The sequence below is a fragment of the Rhinopithecus bieti genome, unplaced genomic scaffold (genome assembly GCF_001698545.2).
Source record: "Rhinopithecus bieti isolate Rb0 unplaced genomic scaffold, ASM169854v2 scaffold_12592, whole genome shotgun sequence".
Lineage (NCBI taxonomy): Eukaryota > Metazoa > Chordata > Mammalia > Primates > Cercopithecidae > Rhinopithecus > Rhinopithecus bieti.
Window position 1 is genome coordinate 62,378 of NW_016807142.1, and position 26,440 is coordinate 88,817.

The 26,440-nt window shown below is 51.4% G+C and overlaps 1 protein-coding gene across 4 annotated transcripts in view; it reads left to right on the forward strand.

The window, feature by feature from the left end:
• MTMR14 (myotubularin related protein 14) overlaps positions 1–24,881 on the forward strand; it is a 53,770-nt gene extending 28,889 nt beyond the window's left edge. The window contains exons 9-19 of one of the 4 annotated variants that reach the window (XM_017880325.1): positions 472–546; positions 5,668–5,734; positions 7,075–7,160; positions 7,378–7,454; positions 7,699–7,735; positions 10,315–10,385; positions 11,195–11,253; positions 11,440–11,578; positions 12,481–12,660; positions 20,158–20,313; positions 24,284–24,881. In XM_017880325.1, the coding sequence (XP_017735814.1) occupies positions 472–546; positions 5,668–5,734; positions 7,075–7,160; positions 7,378–7,454; positions 7,699–7,735; positions 10,315–10,385; positions 11,195–11,253; positions 11,440–11,578; positions 12,481–12,660; positions 20,158–20,313; positions 24,284–24,467 (1,131 nt within the window). In that variant the 3' untranslated portion in view covers positions 24,468–24,881. The other 3 variants (XM_017880326.1, XM_017880327.1, XM_017880328.1) reach the window with 3 other exon arrangements.
• Positions 24,882–26,440: the final 1,559 nt, after the last annotated feature.

Consider the following 26,440-nt stretch of genomic DNA (forward strand, 5'->3'; position numbering starts at 1 on the left):
CCCTGATTGTTTCTTTCTTTCTCTCCCTCTTCTCCTTGTATATACATGTTAAATTTTCATCATTATACTTTCCTCTCCCCTTTATTTGTCTTTTGTTTAAGGGAATTTTTCAGAAACAAGATAGGAAAAGCCCTTCCTTTCTGTACTCTCTGTGTGAAAGCTGGAGGCAGCATTCTTTGCCTTCCCCACCCTATAGGGGCAGGCCATGGAAAACCTGCTGGAAGCTGAATACATATTGATCTTGCATGTTTCTGCAACAAACATCAAATGTCCGACTGAAAAATTCTCCTCGGCTGTAATGATCTGGTCACATTGATTTTTAAGCTGTCACTCCCAGGTAGCACAGGTATCTGGCCCAGAGAAGGCAAGCGCTGCCTGTGGTAGTCACAGCCTCAGGACTATAAGCTTCCCCATCACCTTAGCCTCGTCTGGTGGCCAACCCATATCTCACAGGAGTCTTTCTGTCCCCAGGACTACGTTGATGCCCCACTGAGCATCCCTGACTTCCTGACTCACTCTCTGAACATTGACTGGAGCCAGTATCAGGTGAGAGACCTGACTCAAGCATTGAGGGCAGGATAAGGGAGTGGGGACCAAGAAGACCCCTGACGTCTGCCCCACAAGGTCCTCATATGTTTGCCTGATGGGCTGGTTTGTGCCCTCAGATGCCTTTGGCCCTCTGACCTCTCAGAAAGGAGGAATTGTGTGTCCGTTCAACTATCTCTTGATTTGCTCATGTCCCAGAAAATCAAAGCTTTCTGAACGTGACTCATTCAAAGATTTGCATCTACCAGGGGGTTCTGTTTCCAGAGGACCTCATAGAGTCTGCTATTCCAGATCTGGGCTTTAGTTACTTTTACATTTTTCCTTTTAAACGTATGTTCAGCCAGAGGAAGTACAGAGCTGCCTGACCTCATTTGATTATAGAAACGTTAAAATTACTTCCACCATGCTCTTCTCCATCACTGCACACCATGGAAGGGGCCCCTAGTCTTACTGGAAACATCTCTCTACCCTTACTTAGCCCACACAGTGTGAAGGCTGCCAGCAGCTTTGCTCATCAGTTGCTTCAGACAGAACAAGTAGTTTTGTTTTTATGCGACCTTTCCCATGTCCTGTTCCTCTGCCTGGCTACCACCTCTCAGCTTCCTCTTGTCTGGCTGACATACTGCCCTTCAGGCTTTGGCTCAAGTGTCTGCTTCAGGAAGACTTCCCTGATCTGCCTCTTCCTTATCCCTGGCGAGTTGGATGCCTGCATCTATATTCCCATTAACCCCCTGGGCACATCCATCATGGAATTTTCCACTGAGCTGTAGTCACTGATTTAGAGATCTGCTTCCCTGAAATCCTGGAGGACAGGGACCCACAGTTTGTGTATCCCAGCACAGAAGCAGGCACAGAGCCTAGAACTTGAAAGACTGAGCCAGTGAGCAACAGAAAACATTCTGCCTCCCTGCTAGTTTCCCCTGTCCCCAGGTCTAGACAGCTCCCACCTAGCCTTGAGATCTCTCTCTTTGAAAGGCTGACCTGGCTATGTTAAGCAACTGGGTGCTCCTAGATCACCAATGTCAGTACTCTTGTTGTTCTGATAGCAGCAAAGTCCATTTTGTTTTCTCGCTATATATCCAGCTCCTAATCTCAAGGTTTACGCTCACAGCAACTGTTTGAGTGTATGAAGTAGGGTGATGTCAGGTCTCCCCTCTGCAGGTGTTTGCAAGAGAGGGAGCACTGGGAAGGAAAGCAGGCCAGTTTATTATGGTCTGGAAGTCTGGAGAAGGAACAGGTTTGGGCTACCTGTGCTGTCGTCTCATGTCCCAGGCTGTGTTTAGACAGATTGAGTAGATAAAAGAACCGGCAGGTTTCCTTCTTTATGTGCTGCATGCAGGGGTCAAGTAGACTCTGCCGCAAGCCACCCTCTTTCTGGTCCCTTCTGGCACCATTTTTTCTCCTTATGCAGGTACAAACTGGATCTGATGAACTACTCAGCAAATGAGATGTGACAGTTCCAGGCACTGGTCCCGCCAAGGATGTTTACCTCTTTAGGAAGGGGTCCTGTGCATGTGAGGAGGTACTCTGCTTAGTAGATGCAGGCCCTAGATCTAGGTCCCAGCTTGCCTGGCCCTTCCTGCAAGGCTCTGTGGCCTAGAACAAATGACCTCACTTCCCCCTGAAAGTGGTGTTGCCAGTACCTATTTCAGGGTTGTGCCAGGCTCAAATATGATCACTGCTTGAAAGGGACTCCTGAACTGAAATACCAGACAGATTGTAATGATAATTATGAAGAGGCTGCTAGCTGGCTAACTCAGGGAAGTGAACACTGATAAACTTCCAGGCATGAAGGCAGTAGGGCTGGAGTGTAGCAGTCAGGCAGGTGCCTCCTAAGAGGCCACCTCTTCGGTGTTGTTCAACCTGTTTATCTCACTGGGGCTCCTAGCATCCTCTTCCTTCACTGGGTGTGGGCTCTGCCCTTTCTGCCGGCAAAGCCCTGGGGTGCGGGTACCCTGTTCCTTTTCACCATTTCCCCAGGTGATCTCATCCATCGTCCACGCCATGAGCCCACAGCCAGGCCTCTCTGATCCATACCTGCATCACCTTTCACACATTGTCCCTTCAGGTGGCCCCTCAGACTCAAGCTGTCCAGAGTAGAGTTGGCCATAGCCACTGTTCACCCAGATGCTGACACCTGAAACTTGAGTTCTTTGCTCCCACCACATCCATCACCAGCTCCCATTGGTTCTCTAGTCTCTGCCCCAGATGCAACTGCAATCCTTCTTGCCCTCATCTCCCGTGCGGTGGCTAGCTCAGGCCACCACTGTCTCGGTGCATCTCACAGCTGAGCATGGGGCCTCACTGAGGAGTAACTAGAAATGAAGTGCTCAGATAGCAAGCACTGAAATGATAGAGCAGGGCCATCATTGTCACCCCTGCCTTAAAACCTACCACTGACTTCCCATTTTCCTCACAGTACAATGTAAAAACTTGTACATGGCCTATCCAGCTCCATGCAGTCTGGTCTTGCCTGTTCTTGTGACCAGCTGATCTTCCTGCAGCCCCACTGCCTCCCTTCAGTTCCTTAAGAAGGCATCCCATGGCCGGGAACGGTGGCTCACACCTGTAATCCCAGCACTTTGGGAGGCCAAGGCAGGCAGATCACGAGGTCAGGAGATCGAGATCATCCTGGCAAACATGGTGAAACCCCTTCTCTACTAAAAAATACAAAAAATTAGCCGGGTGTGGTGGTGGGCACCTGTAGTCCCAGCTATTCGGGAGGCTGAGGCAGGAGAATGGCGTGAACCCGGGAGGTGGAGCTTGCAGTGAGCAGAGATTGCACCACTACACTCCAGCCTGGGTGACAGAGTGAGACTCCATCTCAAAAAAAAAGGCAGCCCTCTCCAGGTTCACATGTGCTGTTTTCTCTGCCAGAAACACGTCTCCTTTCTCTGTTGCTTATGCTGTCTCATGTCATCACCTCTGAGAAGCCTTCCCTGATGTCCCTACAGATCAGGCTCGGCTCTCCAGTCACATGGTCGCACAGCATCCTAGAGGTCTCCTTTTAGTTGCACGCCTGCAGTGGTTAGCTTTGTCTCCCCTGTCCTGTGACTCCATGAGGGCTGAGGTCATATTCACCCTTGTGTGCCTGGTGCCAGGCCCTTCAGGAGGCATGCAGTGTGAGGCTCACTGAATGAATGAATGAATGGTAGGAGCAGTTGTGGCAGGACACGTGTCTTGCTGCCCTCCGTGTAACCGAATTGAATTCCATAGAGGTATGCCCTTTATTTCTGTGTACTAAGACCCCTCTCTGGGGCTGTTGCCCCTCAGGCACTCAGCATTGCCCCACCTATGAACAAGCAGCAAGGAACATTCTGCAGTGACCTCCTAGTCCCTGAACACTAAGCCTTAGAGATGCCAAAACAGCCTCTGCCCTCATGGAGATTAGAATAGGAAAATAGGCAACAACATAACCATCGTCTATATTACAGTTTTCAGCAGTGGTCACAGAAGCCCCAAAGAGAAGATAATTGGGCTGGGCCTTTGAAGGATGAATAGGAGTTTGCCAACCAGGAGAAAGAGTACTCTAGGCATAGAAACATAAGCAGAGGCATGGCATTCAACTCAGCTCCCAGAGACTTCTTCATGAAGCACGTAGGATGAGAGAGTCAGGCATGAGCCTAGTTTTTTTGTTTTTGTTTTTGTTTTTTAGCATATCTCCTCAGTCCTCACTTTGAGCAGTCCCCTCAGACTTCTGCTGCTTACTCTGGTGTTATAGGAAGAGTAACTACAGTGTAGCATGTGATTAAGAATGTGGACTTTGGAGTCTGGCAGGGCTTGATTTATCCTTCAGTTCAGCCGTGTGACCTTGGGCCTCTACCAGCCCAGCCCTCCCCGGCCTGTAGCTCCTGCCCCAGCCCTGGGAACTTCCTGCTCCTCTCTGATGGTCAGCATCTCCTCCAGACAGCCATCATGGTGGCTGGCACTCCGCAGCTCTCTAGTCCTTAGCGGGGCCTGCCCTCCCCGGCTGCTGCAGTCATCCCCCAGCCCACCTGATGCTCACTGGACTTGGTGCAGTGCAGCTCCTACCTCCCTCTCCTGCTTTTCCTTGCCCTGTGAGAATCACTGCAATGGTGTGTCTGACACGTTGAGCCAGATGAGTTGAGAGATCCCTTGTGCAGCTACTGATAATGACTTTATTAGCACAGTGCTGCAGCACCTGTCTCTGGAGCCACTAAAAGTGGGTCAGAACTCTCCAGGGGCGTGGGAGGGTCAGGTAAATGAGCCTGTTTTAAATTCCTGGGAAAGCCATTCCAATTACAGGTGCCGTGTTCCCCCTCCCCCTGGGAAGTACTGTCTTGCTGGCATGCGTCACCCTCTCTGCACAGCCCCAGAACACTGCTAAGCAATTGTATCTTAAGAGAACAGAGGCTCCGCCAGCTAGGGAAGAGATTGCTGCAAAACTGGGTCAGGCCCTTCCATGGAGTTCCAGGTTCTGAGTGGGCTGTTTCTTAGAGGGTCTGGACTAGACCTTGCACTTGGGCTAGAACAGAGGTTCTCATCTCTTTAAAGACTTTTACTTAATTTCCTATCTCCCACCTCATGAGCCTCCTTTTGAAAAAGACTTTCCTTGTTAGACTCCTTATTTGTTGTTTATCAAAAGATAGTATGTAGCAAATAGCAATAAAAAGCAAATGAAGCATGTTTGAAAAGGTTGATGTTTTAGTTTCTATGATGTCATCACAAATGAAGCAATGAATCTTTTTATGTGGTCATTTGGAGACATTGGCCACAGCCTCAGGGCTCTTCATTTACCTTTATTGACTTCCTGGACAGCCACACCAGGAGCCCAGCACTTAGAGGACCCTAATGTGGGCAGGGGGCTCTGGGTCACCCTGGCCTCAGCATCCCTTTCTGTTCCTCACTCTCACATTGGGTCAGAACACACTGAGTAGGGGGTCCACAGGCTGAGGGGTGCAGGGAGAGGTGGTAGGAGCTGCTGGAGATGGAATATGAATGTCCCAGATTATCTGGGATTCAAAACCTGTGGTGTGTGACCAAGGGCCTTGTGTAGTTGCCCCAGAATAACTGGGCATTTTGTTTTTTAAATACTTTAAATTCTAAATCTGAGTTAATGTCCATTCTTAGACCCCTTTTCTTCTCAATTTTCTCCAACAGTGTTGGGACCTGGTGCAACAAACACAAAACTACCTGAAGCTGCTGCTTTCCTTAGTTAACAGCGATGGTGAGTCTGTCTCCTCCAGATCCCTCGAGCCACTGCACCCTTGGGGAGTTCCCAGTTCATTCTACCTCAACTGTATGTTTGTTGGAGTCGCACACCTAACTTTTGCACTGTGGGAGAGGGATTTGGGGAGTTCCTAGAATCCCAGAGGCTGGGTGGGATTTGTCCATTGGTGGCTTTATTCCATGTCCTCAAAATCCTGGAAAACAAAATTAAGAACTCATTACCATCTCTGCCGTGCACAGGGTATTTTCACACTGGCTCAGCATTGCTCATCAGCATTGTGTGTGGGGCCAGGATGGGCCTCTCATTCAGAAAGATGAGGCATGAGATGAGAGAATCAATCCTGGCTGCTCAGCGGATGCACACAGCCTGTAGAGGCCCTGTTCTCCAGAGTCCTCCACCCAGTTTGGCTGTTTTGATGGGATGGGCCTGGCTTGCTCAATGTCTCTAGAGCAGACGGACTCTAAATCCCTGGTAGCAGTCAGGACTTCTGTAGGAGTTGCACTTGCTCAAACAAGTGGAAATGCATTGGCTTATGGAACCAAGAAGGCCCAAGAACAGAGCCAGGTGAACACCATAAAGAATCTTTCTCTGTTTCTCAAAACCACTGTCTTGGCCTCATGGCTGGCAGCCATTCCAGACCTGTCTTCCACCATCTTAGCTCCACCAGGGGAGACTGCCTCAGTCTCTGGAGTTCCAGTAAAAGTCTGAGCTCATGCTCATTGGCCCAGTTTGGGTTAAGTGCCCATCCTTGAACTAGTCACTGGAGGGAGAGTTGCCACAAAGTCACATGCCAGCCCTTGGAGCCAGGCACTGGTTCTCTAGCTGGGGGCAGTACCTACCCCTCAAAGCACTTCTGGAAATGTGTGTCTGGCGTATTGGGTGCTGTAGAAACTAGAGGGTGGGGAAGGTAGTACTAGCATGTGGTTGGGGTTGGCCAGGGATAGTCATTGTCCTGCAACTCATGCAGCCCTGCACACTGAAAAATTGTCCACTCCCCGCCCCCAAAAAAATACTTGTAGTGCCCTCTGAGAAACTGGGTAGGGATGTCAGCCCTGCCTAAATGACTTGCGCAAAGTGGACTGTGCAGGCTGCACTGTGTCCCCAGAAGTACACTGAGAACTATAGCCAGAAAGGAAGAAAGGAGGCTACAAAGCCAGATTCCTGCCACTCACCCCGTTCTGGGACTAGGCTGGAGAAGAGCCGTGGGGAGGCCAGTGGGGAAGACAGAAGCTGGTGGGGCCTGGCTCTCTCCACCAGGCCAGGGTGGTGGTACTTCCCTGCTCATCGGCCCATGTCTGATTCTCTCCTGGGCATCCTCTCCTGTGGTTCCTGAGTAGATGACAGCGGGCTGCTGGTACACTGTATCTCAGGCTGGGATCGGACCCCCCTCTTCATCTCCCTCCTGCGCCTTTCCTTGTGGGCTGTGAGTATGAATGGGCCCTTACCAAGCTCTGCTCTTTGGGTGTGTTAGGACTGTCTCCAGACAGAGGTTGAGGCAGGGGATGCCATTGCTCAGAGCAGATGTGTTTAACCCTGTCCTTCAGGGTGTTCGTCAGCTTGCGTTGTCACTGGGTCTGGTTATGGTTTAGCTCCTGGGGACGAGAAGAGGGCTCTGTCACAGCTCCTGTGGTCTCTTCCAGGATGGGCTCATCCACACGTCCCTGAAGCCTGCTGAGATCCTCTACCTCACTGTGGCCTATGACTGGTTCCTCTTTGGGTAAGCCTTTGCAGGAGTCGGGTTTTGGGGCCTTGGTAACAGTTTCTGTATGTGAGTTGTGTAGTGGCTCCCTTGACAGGGGTTGGAGGTAAGGATAATTCTACCCCTTGAGAAGGACCGAAGCTGCTGATCAGGCCCCACCTGCCACGCTGGTGCCAGTGACACAGTCTGTCTGGTGACCCTGTCCTCTTGGCCTTCTCATCTTGGTGCTGCTGACTTTGCCTCTCCACCCTCCTTTTTTCAGGCACATGTTGGTAGATCGGCTCAGCAAAGGGGAGGAGGTGAGTGCCACCTACAATTTGTGGGCGCAGCTCAGCACTGAAAGAGGGGCAGGGGGTGGCCTGTCTGAGTTCCATGTTTTAGGGACAGCTCCTTGCCCCAGGTATGCAGGAATGTGGCCCCCTGTCCTACCTGTCCAAGGCAACATGGCAGGACAAGCACCCACATAGTAGCTGTCTGTTCTGGGCCTCATGGGCCTGTGCCGTGGAGATAATACAAGCCCACAAGTCGGGGTGAGCAGTTACAAGGCTGCCTTGGCTGCCTGTGATCTTCCCTCTCACAGGCCATTCGTTTTCTCTGCTCAGCTCTGGAACCATCTTACAAGTCTTTTCTGTTCCCCCGTCTCTATAGCTAAAATGCAGCAGCACTTCTCTTCCTCACCCTCCCATCACACCCTTCAGCCACTTTTCAATGTCAGGGTGCCCAGCAGCAGGGTCCTGCCCCTGATGGTTGCCTCCAGGTCCCCTCTCCTCGGACCTGCTCTTCCTTCCTCTTCCCACGTGCTCAGCACTCTCTACCCCATGCCCGTCACCACCTCTGCGCCCCCATCCTGTCGGCTACTCTCCACAGGCCTTACCTGTTAGTGCCTGTTTTCATCACATGCAGGTCTGGAGTCGGCCCTGAGTGTGTCCCCTAGTTGGCCCCCTTACTGCCTGGGTTACCTTGGGTGATGTGCTTCACCTTGAGTCTCCTGGTGTCAAGCGTGCTGCCTCACTAGGAGAATGAGTCCAGAAGCCCAGCACGGAGGCTGCCCCACAGTGCCAGCTCCTTCTCTTTGGCCCCCACTCCCCCATTTTCCCAAAGTGTGTTTCTCATCTTTCTCACCCTCGTGAGGCTGCTTCCTTCCTGGGCATCTTATCTCGCGCCTCCTCCTTTTGTTCCTCCGTCTCAGCTGCTCCTCTCCCCTTCCAAATCTCTTCTTCTGAATACTTATCGCGTCTGCCAGGGCTGTAGAGCTCTAAGCCTATTCCTCAGAGGCCTCCGTGAACTTCCTCAGAGGCGGTGACTTTGGCATTGAAATCAGTGCTTAAAGAAGCCTCTTTGTAGCCTCTCATTTTGGAACTTGCGCAGAGCTCCGGGACATTCTACCCTCCCTGTAATATCCCTACCCCAACAAAGCAGACCAGATCTGCCTGCAGAGGGTGGGGCTGAGCCAAGTAGTGTCTGAGTTTGAGACCTTGGCATCTCTCCATGTAGACAAGAGGCTCTCCTCAACTGCAGCGTTCATCTTCAGGACCTTTCGTTTACCACCCCCAAGACAATCCAGACACTGATGTGTCCAAAGCAAAACCCCCAGGCCTATTAGTTAAACATGATTGTGTCATCTCCCCACCTCACCTTGGAGGTTCTAGGAACATATTAGTATATTAAAGACTACAAAGTCTGCAGTGAAAACACCTGTTTAATCTTATGTAACACAATATTTTCGTATTGACCCGACCTGGGCAACCCTCTCCTTGTCGGGGGAAGCTCCTTGCCTGGGCACACAGAGAGAAGAAACTGACAGGGCTTGTGGGATGCCAAGTGAGGATTTCTCTGAGGGAGGGGCTCATGGGCCAGGCCTTTGGGAATCACCACAGAAGCAGAAGCCTGGTGTGTGCTTCCTGGAGGCCCCTAGGCTAGGCACTGGCTAGAAGGAAGAAGATAATTTGCTCATGGAGGTGGGGGTGTGGGTGGGGTCAGGAGCCTCCTGCCTATGCCCATCTCAGGCTTAAGACCTGACCCTCACAGCTTCTCAGCAAGGGAGGCTCTAGACCAGACAGTGACTGCCCACACCCCTAGTTCTGAACCAGTATTTTTGGGTGCGTCTCCTAAAAAATGTGATTCCTTTGCCTTCCATTATGTTCCTGCTTTGTCCATTATTCTCCCTGCGCCCAAGTCATCTCTCCCACAGCTGTCCTTCCCTGTTAGCGTCTCTCCCTGGGAATCTTAGAAGAGTGGAGAGGGTACCATTTCACTTTATCCTTTTTAACCACTTGAGAACACATATGTTGAATTTGACAATGGTTTGAAAAATCAATGGCCTGGCCGGGTGTGGTGGTTCACGCCTGTAATCCCAGCACTTTGGGAGGCCAAGGTGGGCAGATCACAAGGCCAGAAGATCCAGACCATCATGGCTAACATGGTGAAACCGTGTCTCTACTAAAAATACCAAAAATTAGCCAGGCGTGGTGGCGGGCGCCTGTAGTCCCACTACTCGGGAGGCTGAGGCAGGAGAATGGCATAAACCCAGGAGGTGGAGCTTGCAGTGAGCCGAGATTGCACCACTGCACTCCAGCCTGGGTGACAGAGCGAGACTCCGTCTCAAAAAACAAACAACAGCAACAAAAATTGCTGTCTTAACCCTGGCAGTCCTAGGAAGGAAATCCCTTCCTGCCTTCCCCCGGTCCAAGTGCATCTGCCAGGCCCTGCCAAGGCCTCTGTACCACCCACACCATTTATGGACCAGAACACCCACAGAGTCCCACAGCAGGGCCACTGTCCGGCAGGGGCCTTGACCTGAGTGGCTGGCTGCCCTCTCCTGTGAGTTCTGCCTCCTTGGTTCTTCTCATTGTGCTTTGCTCTTTGGTCTCTCCTTTAGATTTTCTTCTTCTGCTTCAATTTTTTGAAGCATATTACCTCCGAGGAGTTCTCTGCTCTGAAGACCCAGAGGTAAGTGGAGGCCTACACGTGTCATGCTGGGCCAGGGCACTCTTGAGAAGGGCTGCTCCCTGGCAGGCAGAGGCTGGCCACCTCATTCCCACCCTGCCTCCCTCCTTGTTGGGCTGGTGCTCCCTCCTGCCTTCGCTCTGAGGCCAGGGTAGCGGTCCCTGCTGAAGGCCACTGGTGAAGAGGCTCTTCTGCAGGGAAGGCCATGTTGGGGTCAACTTGGAGTCACACTAGCAGACAGGCTTTGGGACAGATGAATGGTCTCTGATGACCAAGAGAACAGGTGCGTTGCTGCAGGAAGAAGCCAGCCCAGGAGTAGGAGGACTCAACTCCCAGTGCACTCAAGCTGACTCTTGCCCTCCATGGCCTATAGCAGAAAGTCTGGCTGAACACTGCAGCCCCCTACAAAGGGGCAGAAGGCTGCTGCTTCCAGCCTGGGAAATGCAAGCGTCTTCGCTGGCAACTGCCTTAGGACCCCTGTGAGAGTTGGGGTCTTGCCTGAGTTGGTTTGCTTTCCTAATCCGAGCTACAAGCATGTTGGGCCAGATTTGAACACGAACGCTCAGGGCACAAGCTGATGAGAAGGATGCAGACCTTGCTGGCCTCAGAAATCTGCACCTGTGTGTTGGACAGAGCCTTGCAGCATGTGTCCCAGCAGTGGGCCTGGTGTTTTATAACACTCCCTAGGCTAGGACCCATCTCCATGAGTTGCTAGTGAGTTGAGCTGCTTTCCAGGGCAGGCAGGATTAGGAACAGGAGACAATAAAACCCCAGATAGATCTGGAATTTACTGCTCCAGCTTCTGTTTCTAGGAGGAAGAGTTTGCCAGCCCGGGATGGAGGCTTCACCCTGGAAGACATCTGTATGCTGAGTGAGTCCTGGGCCCCAATAGATTTCCCTTCCTCCATGCATCTTCCTGAGTACAGATCAGGCAGGAACTGTTCATCCTAGAAGTTTTTTGGTTTTTTTTTTTCCCCTAGTTATGTGGTATAGAAAAAGTAGGGGACTAGTAGTGGGAGAAGGTAACACACTGACTGATGGCACTGGCTACTTTTAGGACGAAAGGACCGTGGCAGCACCACCAGCCTTGGCAGCGACTTCTCCCTGGTCATGGAGAGTTCCCCAGGAGCCACTGGGAGCTTCACCTATGAGGCCGTGGAGTTGGTCCCAGCAGGAGCGTCGACTCAGGCAGCTTGGTAAGGGGCCAGACTGGGACCAAGGTCACTCACAGCTGTGGCCCAGGGCCATCAGCACCAGGGAGTCAGGCTGGAGCCCTGAGAACAAAGGGGGCCCCCAACAGAAGAGCTGAGAAGATAGCTCCGTGCTCCTGCTGTCTCTACTGGGCCTTGGAAGCCAGCCATCTGGTTGGTGAAGGGCACTACCTGTGGTGGCCCAGGAACATAAAGGGCTAGGGCTCCCTGTGGGACAGAGAAGTGGCTAGGCAGGGTAGGGCAGGGGGGCTGGGAGGCTGGTATTGGAGGAGCTCCATTGTATCATTTGTTGGGGAGATAGGGGGCCATTTTGGAAAAAGAAAACCAAAAAGGTGGGTGTAAGATGATAGGGAATTGGGAACTTGTTTGAAGGTCAGCTCCTTTGAGAATTTCATGAAATTGAGACCCTGATGACTTTCACCATAGACATATGGCTCAAGATGTTGTATAACACAGTCCTGAGTGGTGGCTCATATTTATAATCCCAGCACTTTGGGAGGCCAAGGCAGGAGGATCACTTGAGCCCAGGAGTTCAAGATCAGTCTGGGCAGCATAATGAGACCCCGTCTCTTAGGGGAAAAAAAAGAAGAAAAAAAAAAAGATTTTGCATAACATATGGAGGTGGGCAGTGACTGAACAGTGAGGAATGATTTTCTAGCACATACTTCGAGGCCAGTAGGCTAGTGTGATTTGGATGCCATAGGCCCTCCATAAAGACCCAGCCCTGCTACCCATGGCCCTGAGCTGGAGAGAGTGCTAATGTTTGCCCACTCCTATGTGACGTTTTGCCAGTGGAAGTAAACCCTGGGCCTGAAATTCAGTGAGGGTGGGCAGAGGGCTTTGCCTGCAGTGGCCCCTGGCTCACAGCCCTGCTCCTTCCACTGCAGGAGGAAGAGCCACTCATCCTCTCCACAGAGTGTCCTCTGGAACCGGCCACAACCCTCAGAGGACCGCTTGCCTTCCTACCAGGGGCTGGTAGAAGCCAGGTCTTCCAGCTCCTCATCCTCAAACCATTCTGATAACTTTTTCAGGATGGGTAGCAGTCCCCTGGAGGTCCCCAAACCCAGGTGAGGAGCTCCAAAGCCCTTGCTGTTGGAAGTGGCTAGCTTTCCCCCTTAATAAGACTGGAGGGTCGGGAGCCCAGCACCTGAGCTAGGGTCTCAAGATAGGGTTTCTAAGCTTGCAGGCCCAGTATTTGGAGGATGGGTTAGTGTTTGGTAATAAACCAAGGGCTGATTTGTAGAATGTTTTGAGATTCCTTCCTCAAACCCTAGCAGAATGCAGGGGAACCCAGAAGTGCTGTGGCTGTGATGTGATAGTGGGGAATAGGGACTGCCTCCACTTGTTACCTTTGGCAGATCCCAGCCCCCTAGGCGCACCTCCCATTGTGATTGAAGAGATGGATCTAGATTCTGAGTCCCTTCTGGCTCTCACATCTCAAGTCTGAATTGGTGAAGCAGTGAGAACAGATGTTAGGGAGCTGAGCTACATGTGTGTGGCTGGGACAAATGGTGGTGACTGCACACCTGGAAAGGGAGCAGCTCAGCCAGGGTGGCCATGCCAGGGCCGTGGCTGAAGGGTGCTGCAGGAACGGTGCTTTCTGGGTGAGTTTAGAGCTGAGCACGGGCCAGAGGCTAGGACTGAGGACTGGTCTGGCACTTGGGGAAAGCATTTCCTACCACTTTTTCCACTTCATACTCTGTCGAAAGAATTCTGTGAATTGCTTTGTTTTCTAAAGCTTTGAGAATGTCTCGCCTTTCTGTAGCAAATAAAGCAGTGTGGGACTTCAGGCCCTTGGTGAATTCCAGGGAGAAAGGGGCATTTAGAAGAATGGGCATGAGCTTTAGATTCCATCCCAGATTCAAGTCAAGCCCTGCCACATCACATCCATGTGATTTTCAGACTCAGTTTCATCCTTGGTAGTAATAGGTCTGTTAAGAAGAAAAACATTCTGAAACTTCTGGAACCCTCCTCCCATCACCCCTCTGATTTTTCCCTCTGGGCAAAAACAGGCAATGAAGGAATATGGGGAAGAACATCCTCTGCACGTAGGCAGAGCAGATAAGCGGGAGTGGGCGTTCCAGACTGCACTGCCCACAGGGGCCCTGTGTGCTCACCCCTGAGTGAGCTCTTCAGCTCAGAACACTGCCTGAGTGCTGGAGCTGAGTCTGTGAAACTACGGCCACACGCTGTCTGGCCCCATAGGAGGTGTCTTGGAAGTGGTGGGGCAGAGACGGGGCCAGACAGACAAGCCCATGTGCTGGTGCCCCGTCCCATCCTCTGTGTGCATGCCTGCTGCCGCACCACCCTTGTCTGCACCCAGCTGTCTTCAGGGCCACTCTGGGGCTGCAGTGGCACTGTGTGACCCTCACTGTTCCAGGCTGTGGCTTGAGGTCATGGTCCCTGCCTCCTTTTCTGCCTGTGCAGCATTGCTGAACTACTAGGGAGGAAACCAGAAGGTTCTTCTTGTCCTCTGGGTCCTGCCTCAGTCTTAACTGCCCAGAATGCAGTGAGCTCCCAAGTTGAGGCAGCACTCCATCACCCGTTACCACACGCTAGCTCGCCATCTTCTGCCTGCCAAAAGATAGCACTTTCCAATCTTGTGATAGTGTCCCTCAGTCTCACAGGTGACTTTCTGCTTGCAGGACGTGGCTCAGGCTCTTGTGGCCAGTCAGGATGGCCACCAAGGCCCTCTCTTGGGAGGCTGAGGAGGATAGGGGTTGTCCTCCTGACCTCAGAGCCCTGCACACTGGGACTTGGCCAAACTTGGGATAGCTGTACCAAGATGGGTGCAAGGCTTTGAAAGGCGTGGGGTGGGCAACTGTGAGGTGTTAGATCCTTCTGCTGGTCTGTTTGGGGGAGGCCTGTCTGGAGCCAGGCTTCTTCTGACTTGGATGCCTGTTGGTCAGAGGTTTTGAAAGTCCAGATTATTCAGATTTGGAGCATTCTAATTATATATTTCCATTACCATTAAAATTAATTTAGTCTTTTAAAGTGCCTAAGGGATTAGCTTCCCTGCCTCTTAGGTAACAATAGCCAGGTCTTTAATGTGTTAGGAGAAGCTGTATGGAAAGAAACCTTTTAGTGAAGCTGTCTGTGACAACCAAAATTCTTCTAATGTGAATTCTTTGGGTTTTTATATGCTCCAAATTCTACAGGCATCTCTCTTTTAAAGCAGGATTCCCCCATGGAATGAATCTGTGAAGCTTTGTTCAAAGTTAAGTAGTAGGTATGAATCAGGTTGGGAAGAAAGTTCTGTGGGGTGCCAATTCTTACTAACCCCCAGCCCATACCCCTTTTTGGCAAGCCTGGTGGTTTTTAATCATTGTTAGCTGTTGCTGCAGCAGCTTCTGATTAAGCTGCATTTCTGGACCATTGTTAAATCTCTCATCAGTGACAGGGTTGAGGGCTGAGACGGGCCAGGACCAATACTCTGAGCTCACATGCCTCCCCCACCTCTGGTTAGCAGGTCGCTCCACCTTGCATGGCCTTGGCCTCTGCTCTGGAGTCACACATCCTTTAGGAGTAGGGGGGTTGCTAGCACAGCATTATCCATGCCCAAGGAGGGATGGTGCCACCACTGAGCCCAGCTTGAAGCCAGGCTACCTGAAGAGCAGATGAAGTTTGCTGGGGGATGCCCAGCAGCCTGGTTGAATAGCTGAGTAGCAACACAGGGACCAACCTCTGCTGCCCAGTTAGCTACTCTTCCCCCAACCTCCACCACCTGCTAACTACTCTTGAGCAACTAGCTCTGTCCTAGGCTGTCTGCTTGTGGGTGGGAGCAGGGTAAGTTTAGATTAGGTGACAGCTAGGTCCCCTCAGAACCCAGGATTCTCTGTCTTAGTTCAGGTACTAACTGTGTGTGACTTCATGACATATCACTTGATGACTTTGGGTTTCCATTTTCTTATCTGTGTAATCAGAGGCTTAGGTAATTCCAAGGTCCTTCCTAGCTGTATACCTTCAAACCTTCTGTATCAGCCTTGTCAGATGTTTTCAAATGCAAGTAACAGAAAACACATCTCACTGACTGAAACAGTAAAGGAAACACATTTACAGTCAGCCCTCCATATCTGCAGGTTCCACATCCATGATCAGCCAACCAGATTGAAAACATTCAAGATAACATAAACAATAGAAAGTAATACAATGAACATGCAGTATAACAACCACGTACAGAGTATTGACATTGTATCAGATAATCTAGAGATGATTTAAAGCATATGGGAGGATATGCATAGGTTATATGCAAATACAAGTGACCTTGAACAATGCAGGGATTAGGGCTATCCCTCACCCCATTCAGTTGAAATCTGTGTATAAGTCTGACTCCCCAAAAACTACAGATAGCCTGCTGTTGACTAGAAGCCTTACCAATAACATAAAGTCAGTTAACACATATTTTGTATGTTATCTCTATTACATACTGTATTCTTAGGTAAGCTAGAGGAAAATAAAATGTTAAGAAAATCATAAGGAAGAGAAACTGTATTTCCTGTGTGTTCAGTAGAAGTGGATCATAAGGGTCTTCTTGCTGAGGAGGCTGAGGAGAAAGTGGAGGGAGGGGTTGTCTTGCTGTGTAGGGCAGCAGAGGCAGGAGATAATCTGCAGATGAGTGGACCCGTGCAGTTCATGTGTGTTGTTCAAGGATCAGCTGTGCTACTACATTTTATGTAAGGGATTTGAGCATCCAAGGACTTTGGTATTGGTGGGGTGGTAAGTGGGTGGTGATCCTAGAACCAATCCCCTGCGATAAAAAGGAATAACAAGGAACAACTGTATATGGAAAAGCCTAGTGGAAAATCAGTCTTCAAGTGCAGCCTGATCAAGGTTCCAGCTCTATTTCCCTGTAGTTTGTTCCCGTTGCCTCCTTCTGCATGTTAGCTTTGTTCTCTGCCCAGCTTCCCTAATGGTGGCAAAATGGTTGACAGCAGCTCCCAGGATGACACGCTGCTTCCTTTCTCACATCAAGGGGTCACATGAGAGCCTCTTTTTTTCAGTTATAGGTAGAAGCTGTGTGTTTTATTCCCATTGGAGGTTATGTGGTGGTCCATGAACTGATTTCTGAGGTGCCCACCCCTTACCAGGAAGAAAGATGAGTGTATTATTGCAAGGGCTTTGGTCAGACCTGGGTTTCAGTCATAGCTTTGCAGTCCTAGCTGTCTGACTTGGAAAAATCACTTCCCTTCTGAGCTTGGTTATTTTATCCTGTTTTAAAGGGGGAAAAATGATTCAGGCCCCCGTAAGTTTGGGTTAAAATGAAATAATGGGTTGGACGTGATGGCTTATGCCTGTAATCCAGCACTTTGGGAGGCCAAGGTCAGATTATCGTTTGAACCCAGGAATTCAAGACTAGGCTGAGCACCATAGTTAGACCCTGCCAATACAAAAGATAGATTAGATAGATAGATTGAATGGACGGATAGACAGATAGATGGATTGGACTGGATTGGGATGGATGGAGTAAATACTCATAGTAAATACCTTTTTACCAATGCCCAGCAAACGGTAGCTGTGGTTAAGGATTTGGCCTTATCAGTCATTTGTCTGACAGCTGCATAAAAGGCCAGGCCCACATCCCGACCTGTGTGTTCTTGCCTGGGTTGAGCCAGCTCAGTTTGTGTGAGTATTCTTGTACCCCCTTCCAGAAAGGACTAGCTAAAAGACACCTGCTCTGAGTTGGCTATCAGTAGGGCATCTGGGGAGGTGGGAGTCTGTAGGAACTACAGCTCTGGGTGCTATGAAGAGGGCCCTGGGCTGTATCCCACTAAGGAAGTGAAATGTTGCTGAGCTCCCACCCTCCTAGGCAGAGGTCCGAGCCGCTGAGATGTGGACAGGTGACCTCTGAAGCGTTGTCTGCTCTACCACCATCCAGTTTGAGGGTTGTTTGGTCCCATGTTCTCTCCAGTTGTGTAGTGGGAGAGCAGAGGGGGTGGAGATTGGACCCCTCTGTTTGCTGCCCAGGGCAAAAGGGTTTGGGCTCTTGTTGAAGCTGGTTAAGTTACCTGTGTTCTTAGACTGACTGGAAGGCTTTTCCTCCCTTCTCAGTATATGGGCACAGGTCCTTACTCCTGGTGACATGACCCACTGTAGATGTACCCTGCAGCCAGCTAATCCATGGTAGTATTTGTGGACACCTTCCTGCTTAGCATGGCCCTTTGCCCTCAACCCCAGGAGCTGAATGGTCACTTTGTAGCCCTTCCTTTGACAAAGGCCTCACATAGGAAAACTCCTTTGTAGCCAGTATGCTCACTCTTGAAAAATCCCAGAGTCTGCAGAAGATGGCTTCCTGCTGAGAGATGCTTCTGTCCCCTGGGATCACATACACTGCTGCTGTCTGTGCCGCCTAATCCATCCAACAGCTGCTCCAAATGCAGTTCTTGGCCGGTGTTACCTGCTGGGACATGGGGGAAGTAAAGGGAAGTGACTAGCCCAGGGGACCTGGAATCCTTGAGGGGAGCCAGTCAGTAACTCCCTCCCATTGGCCATGTTTCCTTTGCTAGTGTTACTCTTTGGCTCTGGGGGAGTGGTTTTGGGGCCTGAGAAACTTCCCCATGCTCCTGGCCCCAGCTGTGCCTCATCCTAGTCAGCATCCCTTCCATTCCCTCAACATTCTGGTTTTTAGCTGTTGTTTTCCCACAAGCTACTAAAACTGGAAAAGATTCTACCCTGCAGCTTGAACAATAGATGAGATTTGTGGAGCTAGGATGCACCTCAGGGTTGTGCCGGCTGAAGGCCTAGTGTGACCTGGAGGAGGCACAGGGCAGGCTGCTCCTGGGGAGCTGTCTCTGATTTACAGACTGCCTGAGCCCAAGTTTCTCCATCTAGAAACAAGGAAGCCCTGCTCTGTCGGGCCTTAGGGGCTTCCGTCAGGTGACAGACCATGTCCTGTTCTCATCCCTAATACTGCCATCACGCACCTTCTAGAGTTTAGCAGGAATGATGAATGTGGTAAGTCTGTATGTTGTAGGGGGTTCCGATTTATGGCAGCCTTAACATAGAAAACCATCTGTTTTTCCTGGTCCCAAGGTGGTTCTGTTTCAGGACAAATGTGCAATCATTCTTGGTTTTAAAAATCTCTTCTCAGCCGGGCGCAATGGCTCACGCCTGTAATCCCAGCACTTTGGGAGGCCGAGGTGGGCAGATCACCAGAGATCAGGAGTTCAAGACCAGCCTGGCCAACATGGTGAAACCCCATCTCTACTAAAAATACACACAAAAAAATTAGCCGGACATGGTGGTGGGCGTCTGTGTTCCCAGATACTTGGGATTACATTTGGGAGGCTGAGGCAGGAGAATTGCTTGAACCCAAGAGGCAGAGGTTGCAGTGAGCCCAGATCACGCCATTGCACTCCAGCCTGGGTGACAAGACTGGAAAAACAAAAACCTCTTCTCACACTCCCTAGCTGTGATACATCAGGCAAGTATCTTCACCTGTCTTACAGATGGAGATGGTTAAGGATTGCCAGAGTTGCAGTGCCTGGCCAGCTGCAGTCCAGTGGCAGCTGCTTGGGGATAAGACTGGCCCAGTGACCAGTCGGGCTGTCACCTCAGACTAGGAGCCCTTGATACCAGCCAGCTGGGGGAGCCAAGGCCAGTGAACATTTTTCTCCACTCCCAATCCCTGCTCTTCATTCCTGTTTTGGGTCCCTACTGGAACACCTCCTGCTGTTTTTGGATGAAAGAATAAAGGGTCAAGCATCAAAGATGATGTCCCTCTGGGGACTGGGACCTGGGGTAGCAGGTGGAAGGGCCTTGTTTGATGTCTCCCTATCTCCTCCCTCACCCGCACTGGCTGGACTACTGCCCAGGACAGAAGAGGGGGGTTGGCTGTGAGTGGGGAGGAGGCGGAAGCAGTAGATTCCCAGCACAACTTTCTTCCTCCCACCCCCCAAACCTCCATCTGAAGAAGGCCTGATGAAGCTGTCAGGCTGCCTGCCTGATTCATCCCTTCCCTCTGGGCATAGCCACTGAGTCTGCTGGGCTGATGCTTCTGAATACAAACTATGGCACCGCAGAGAAAGGGGGGACTTCAGGACTCCCATTCCATCACTCTTCAGTCTAGGTCATACCCTCCACAATCCCCAAGAGGCCTGTTCTGTCTCTTCTGATGGGACTCCTGGGTTCTTTGTTGCCCACCCTGCAAATCTGCATTCCAGGAAGCATGGGTGACCCGGCTGCCGGTACACCTTCATTTGGGTGCTAGCCTTGCTCCCTTCATTTGGTGCTGTTGAGATTGTCCTTGCCATGTTTGCTCCCAGCACAGGCACACCCTGGTCCCAGGCTGTCGCTCCGATTCACTCTTACTGCCATGCTTTGTTCTCGTTTTTTGCTTCCACAGTAAGTCTGCACAAAGTACTGTCCTCACAGCTGAGCTTACCTGGTGATCTGTTCTTTTTTCTCGGTCACTACTTGTCCAGCTTTTTTTTTTTAGACTTTTGGAGACAGTGATTGACAACAGAACCTAGCAGCCAGGGCCATGCTAGCCCCCCAGTCCCCTCCAGAGCCTGTGTCAGGCATATGACTGACTGCATCCTCTCCCCTCTCTCTCCTCTCTGCCCCAGATCAGTGGACCATCCCCTGCCCGGATCCTCTCTCTCCACAGACTATGGCAGCTGGCAGATGGTAACGGGCTGTGGCAGTATTCAGGAGCGGGCTGTCCTGCACACAGACTCCTCTTTCCCTTTCAGCTTCCCGGATGAGCTCCCTAACAGTTGTCTGTAAGTGTCTTGCTTGAGAAGGCAGGATACTCCCCTGCCCATGTGAAAAGCTGGTGAGCAGTCAGGAGTGCTGGGTAGGAATGAGGCAGAGGCTGGCGCTTGGGAGCTGGCCTGGCCTCCTGCCCCTCCCCTCTCAGCTGCTGAACCCGAGGTATGAAGGAGGCCTGTGGCTGGTCAGGAAGTGCACTGGTTTGTGCGTTCACTCTGCAGCCTCTAAAAACCATCCACTGGTGTCTCAGGTGCACCCAAAGGGAAAGCTGCTAGACTGTAACTATAGAAGATTCTATTTCTGTATAAGCCTTTGCCTGACATGAGAATTGTTTGAAGGCAGAACAGTGGGATAGTGAAGGTAGGTGTATGGTGGAGGCCAGAGCCAGAGTGGTGCTGGGTTAGCCCAAAGCTGTGCTCCTGAGCAGAATCTAGGTTGACTTGCTGTCTCTACCCGCCTTGTCTTCTGTTTTTGCCTCTGGGCAGGAATAAGAATTGGATGGGGATTCTAGATCCCACACCTACAAAACCCTGAGTTTCCAGCCCCTACAATGTGTTACCTGACTGGAGCAGCTGCCTCCGGGGAAACCACCTGCCCCTGGCCTGTTCTGCCGCTTCATGGATGTCAGGCAGGAGAAAGCCTCCGGTGACCGGGGGAGCAAGACCTGCTCCTCAGCTGTGGTGCCTGAGGGCCCCTCAGCAAGCTTTCCCTTCACCTCCATACCATGGGCTGGATGAATGGCACATGCTGGGGCCTCACCACCAGCACCGCAGTCCAGCTCATCCCCACCCATGTTGGTGGGTGGAGGCAAGGTGCCTTGCGGAGTTGGGAAGGGAAAGGGGGCCCTGGATCCTAACTGAGGGCAGTCAGGAGCCAGTCAGACCTTGAAATTCCAGGATGGCAGAGGTCCTGGCCCTGCAGCTGTGAAGTCACCAAAGAGCTTCTGAGGTCACTGTGCCTGGCACAGCCTCCACTGCAGCCAGCCCCTAGGCCAGAAACAAGATCTCTTCGATTTTTGAAGGTTAAAAATAAAAAAATTGCAGGCCAGGTGTGGTGGCTCATGCCTATAACCCCAGCACTTTGGGAGGCCGAGGCAGGCGGATCACCTAAGATCAAGAGTTCGAGACCAACCTGACCAACATGGAGAAACCCCGTCTCTACTAAAAATACAAAATTAGCTGAGCGAGGTGGTACATTCCTGTAATCCCAGCTACTCGAGAGGCTGAGGCAGGAGAATCGCTTGAAACCGGGAAGTGGAGGTTGTGGTGAGCCAAGATCGTGCCATTGCACTCCAGCCTGGGCAACAAGAGCAAACCTCTCAAAAAAAAATCGCACCTTTCTGTAGAGACTTCCTACTCCAGCCCTGTTTGCCCAAAAGCCATCTCTGAAGGAAGCACAGATATCCCTGCTTGATAGCACCCCTCACTTACCTGGGGTTAGCCACTGAAACTGGCAACTCTAGCCCCAGATCACCCACCCTAGAACCTACTAAATTTAGGCCCCAGGCAGTACTCCAAGCCAACCCTTTAGTTCTGGGAGGTTCTCAAGAGGAGGGCTGGATTCTGTATGATCTCAAGGCCTCCAAGATTGTGGGATGCGGTCAGAGTTGATTCCTGTGAAGCCGTGCAGCATGTGAGTGCAGCACTTGGGCTTTGGTATCAGAGAAACTGATAAAAAAAAGTCCAAATCCTAGCTGCTCTATTCATCAGCTGTATCTTCTAGTGTCAGCCTTGCCCTTTCTGAGCCTGTTAGCTCATCTCTCAAGAAGGAATGGCACTGTAGTACCTCCCTTGCCTGGTATGTGTCCTTAAATGGATCACATAGCCTCTCTTGTTTTCTCATCTCTCAGGAGGTTGTGGTCTCTGTCCCTTCCATCTCTCAGAAATGGGCAGCCCAGCCATGGCCGGGGCGTGGGGGAGGTGGGCAGGGCAGTGAGAATGCTCATGTATGGATCTTTGGATGTTCCCTGTGAGTGTAAACTAATTGGTCTGTTTCTTCTTCGTATGCTGTAAGGAGAAGCTAAGGCAAGCATGCATGGCCTTTGGCCTGTGTGAAATTAGAAAGTAAAAAGATCTCGGGCCATGCTTCTCCCCCAGTTACCAGGAGAGACTTCAAGATTGTTCATGGTAGTGCAGGAATCCGGTCTCAGCTCCATGTTCTTAGTGCTGCTGCAGGAGCGATTTGACTTTTCTTTGTCCAGAGCCTACTGCTTCCATCTCTCACGTTTCACTCCCACTGATCTGCTTTCCCTTGAGTCCTGTCTATCTCCCCACTTACTTACCTCAGGACTGTCATTTATCCTCAGATACCCCTCTGCTCCCACAAGCCCTGGGTACAAGTCATTGAGGCTTTGGGACTGGGTTCACTTCAGCTGCCTCTGACACATTTCCAGGGAGGGACTGTCCAGGCATTGGTTTCTTGGGGGCGGATTTGGAGCAAGATTAGTAGGCATGGCTGGTCTTAGTATTTAGGTGTAAATACTTAGTATTTAGGTGTATGTAGGTGAGGGCTCTTCTCATGTAGGTCTGTGACCCCCTAGAGAGGGCCCTCCAGGGACCCATCGGGAGAACACCATGTGAGTACCTGACCTTTGAGTCGAGTCCACGGGCCTCTTCTATTAAAGGCCCTTGGGGATGTCACACAGCCTCATGTGGAGTCACACTTTGATAAGCCTGAGTTGTGTGCACTTGTTTCCCTTCTTGACTTGTAATTTCAAGGTAAGGAAAGAAGAGGGGCTTTCATCTGTGATCAGAGCCTATAGAGGCCAAGAGAGGAATGGGGGATAGAATCAGAACACAGATCTTTCTGGAAAAGCGAGCACCCTTTCAGCTGTTTACCTGGGAACCACAGTGATGGAAGGTGTAGCTAAAGCCCTAGAGGTTTCCAGCGGGGAACCCTGCCCTCAACCCAGCAGACAGTGGGTTCTTCCAGGGCAATAGCTTCCTCCTAAGATGCATCATGTCTACGCCTCAAGGCTGAGGCCTTTTTCTTTTTTTTTTTTAGACACAGTCTCACTCTGTTGCCCAGGCTGGAGTGCAGTGGTGCAGTCTGGCTCACTGTAACCTCTGCCTCTGGGGATCAAGCGATTCTCCTGCCTTCATCCTCCCAAATAGCTGGGATTACAGGCACATGCCACCATTCCCGGTTAATTTTTGTATTTTTAGTAGAGACAAGGTTTTGCCATGTTGGCCAGGCTGGTCTCGAACTCTTGACCTGCCTCGGCCTCCCAATCTCCCTGGGATTACAGGCATAAGCCACCACACCTGGCCAAGGCTGAGGCCTTTCAACAGCTGTAGCCTGCTGCCAGATTTCAGGGGCCTCCTTACTGTTAGGTATAAAACTTCATGCCTCAGCTTGCCCTTCCCGAGGAGTGGAAGCAGAGAGCTGCTGGGGCAGATTCCCTCCTGCTTAGCTACCCTCCTTCCCAGTGATCACAAAGAAAGTTATTTTCACAACAGGTCAGGTCAGGCCAGGCATAGTTGCTCACGCCTGTAATCCCAGCACTGTGGGAGGCCAAGGCAGGCAGATCAGTTGAGTCCAGAAGTTTGAGACCAGCCTGGGCAACATGGTAAACCCCATCATGGTGACATGTGCCTGTAGTCCCAGCTACTTGAGGAGCTGAGGCAGGAGGATGGCTTGAGCCCAGGAGGTTGAGGCTATAGTGAGCCCTGATTGTGCCACTGCACTCCAGCCTGGGCAACAGAGTGAGACCTTATCTCAAGAAAAAGAAAAAAAAAAAAAAAGGTTAGTGTCCCAGTAAAAGTTCCTGCTCTAGGTGGGAACAGTAGCCTGAAGGCTTTGAGGAATGGTTTAAGGGAAAACAGGGCCAGTTATCTGGGGCCTGAACCACAAGGATAGCATGGCCATAAGACAGACACTGGATTTGTACAGTCAGAAGCACAAGGACAGGTGGTGTGGAGGGAGGATGCTGGGTCCTGTCCCAGGGTAATGTCTTTGTTCTTTCTCTTTCCCTCCCCATAGGCTTGCAGCCCTGAGTGATCGAGAGACTCGGCTGCAGGAGGTGCGCTCAGCCTTCTTGGCTGCATACAGCAGCACGGTGGGGCTTCGGGCAGTAGCCCCCAGTCCCTCTGGTGCCATCGGGGGCCTGTTGGAGCAGTTTGCCCGTGGTGTCGGACTCCGGGGCATCAGCAGCAATGCCTTGTGAAGAAGCCAGCCCATGACAGTTTCCTGCTCCTCTCTCAGCTGAGTCCTTAGCAGAATCAAAGCCATGCCTGGCCAAAGGGGTACTTCCAGGTCAGGGGAAATTTCACTCCCCCATCTCCATCATGTACATGGCAGCCCCAAAGCTGAGCAAGGCCAAAGACGGGTTTCCAACCCCCAGCCTCTTGACTGGTGACCACCACCCCTTGTCACTGTCTCCCACCCACCCCGTCTTTGCTGGGATTCCCATCAACTCTCAGAACTGTGTGGGGTTTCCCTGGGGCCTTATGGAAGCCATGACTTCACAAAGACCCTACCTCTCAATTCTTGTTTCCTGGGGAGGAGGGATCACCTGCACTGAGAATGAGGCAGTTTGACACAGATCACAAAATAAAATCAAAGTCTTTTTGAACAGCCACTCGTGTCCTCATTTGGTTATTGTCTTTGTGGAGCTATTAGGAAGGTTATCATTGTCCTTTTTGCTGGACAAGGGGTGTTTAAGTGGAGGACAGGTGAAACAGGAAGAGAACTGGTGACAGGTGTACCTCTCCACTCGTGAGCCATGGTAGTCCTGCAGTGGGGATAATACTCAAGACTGTTGAGGGTAGTGGTTCTCAGGTCTAAGCAGGTCCTAGTCACCTAGGGAGCCTGATTAGTTGTGCACATTCCCAGGGCTGCCTGAGCTTTAGCCTTTGGGTTGCTAAGGAAGTTGCCTGGGAATTAGCTGGAGGATTTTTTTTTTTTTTTTTTTTTTTTTTTTTTTTTTTTTAGATGGAGTCTCACTGTCATCCAAGCTGGAGTGCAGTGGCACAATCTTGGTTCACTGCAACCCCTGCCTCCTGGGTTCAAATGATCCTCCTGCCTCAGCCTCCCGAGTAGCTACGTGAACATGCCACCGTCCCCAGCTAATTTTTGTATTTTTAGTAGAGGTGGGGTTTCACCATGTTGGCCAGGCCAGTCTCAAACTCCTGAGCTCAAGTGATCTGCCTGCCTCGGCCTCCTAAAGTGCTGGGATTACAGGCATGAGCCACCGCACCCGATCAGGATCTTCATCTTTAACAAGTTCTGTAGGCAGCATGGTCCTGGTACAAGTGACCTGCAGCCCTTACCTTGAGGCCTGCCTATGGAGGAGGGACTGGCTTCTAAAGCTTTGGAGATAGCAATTGATGTGCATGTGGTGGGGGAGAGCCTGGCTGACCTCTCTTCCCGACCTGTAGGCTGACCTACAGTGTGGCCTACGGTAGATTGCGTCATGAGAGTGTGTCCGCATCTGTAATGCCATGAAAGTTGTGAGGGTTTAAAGGCATGGGCAGACAGCTTTGCACGGTGCTTAACAGCCACCATTTACTGTCATCAGTGTGAATACCCAGAGGACAAATCATAAATACCAGTGAATGTTTGTTGAGCACTTGCTGTGTGCTAAGTGCTTTCCTTGGGTTATCGCAGTAAAATTTTACAGCACCTAAAGTAGCTGCTGTTAAGGGCCTTTCTAACGGTCTTTCACGGTCAAGCCACAGAGATGTTGAGTAACTTGTCCAAGGTCACACAGCTAATAAGAGACGTATTTTTCCTATTCAGAGACCTAGGCAGGCTGGGAATGGGAAAGAGCAGAAACACTAAGGGAGTGGCTCAGTAAGAGGCAACAATTCCAACGCCCACCAGGTGCCCCAAATGCTTCAGCATCATGGACAACTCTAGGGGGCTTGGGTTTCCACCCCAGAGAGTTGCGCAGGGTGGACTCTACCAAGGTGTGGGTTGGAGTTGGGGGTCAGGGTGAGGTTCCCCGCTGGCTCCAGGCTGCTCCAATGGGGCGGGGGCCGCCCGCAGGGCCGGGCGGGGCTGTACTGCCATCTGGAGCCGCTGCCGCCGGCGGCCACTGTCAGGGCGCGAGCGGCGGGAGCGCACGCAGGACTGGAGGGAGTGCAGCCGCCGCCGCCGCTGCAGCCGCCGCGGCGGCCAAGGGGGCCCTGGAGGGCG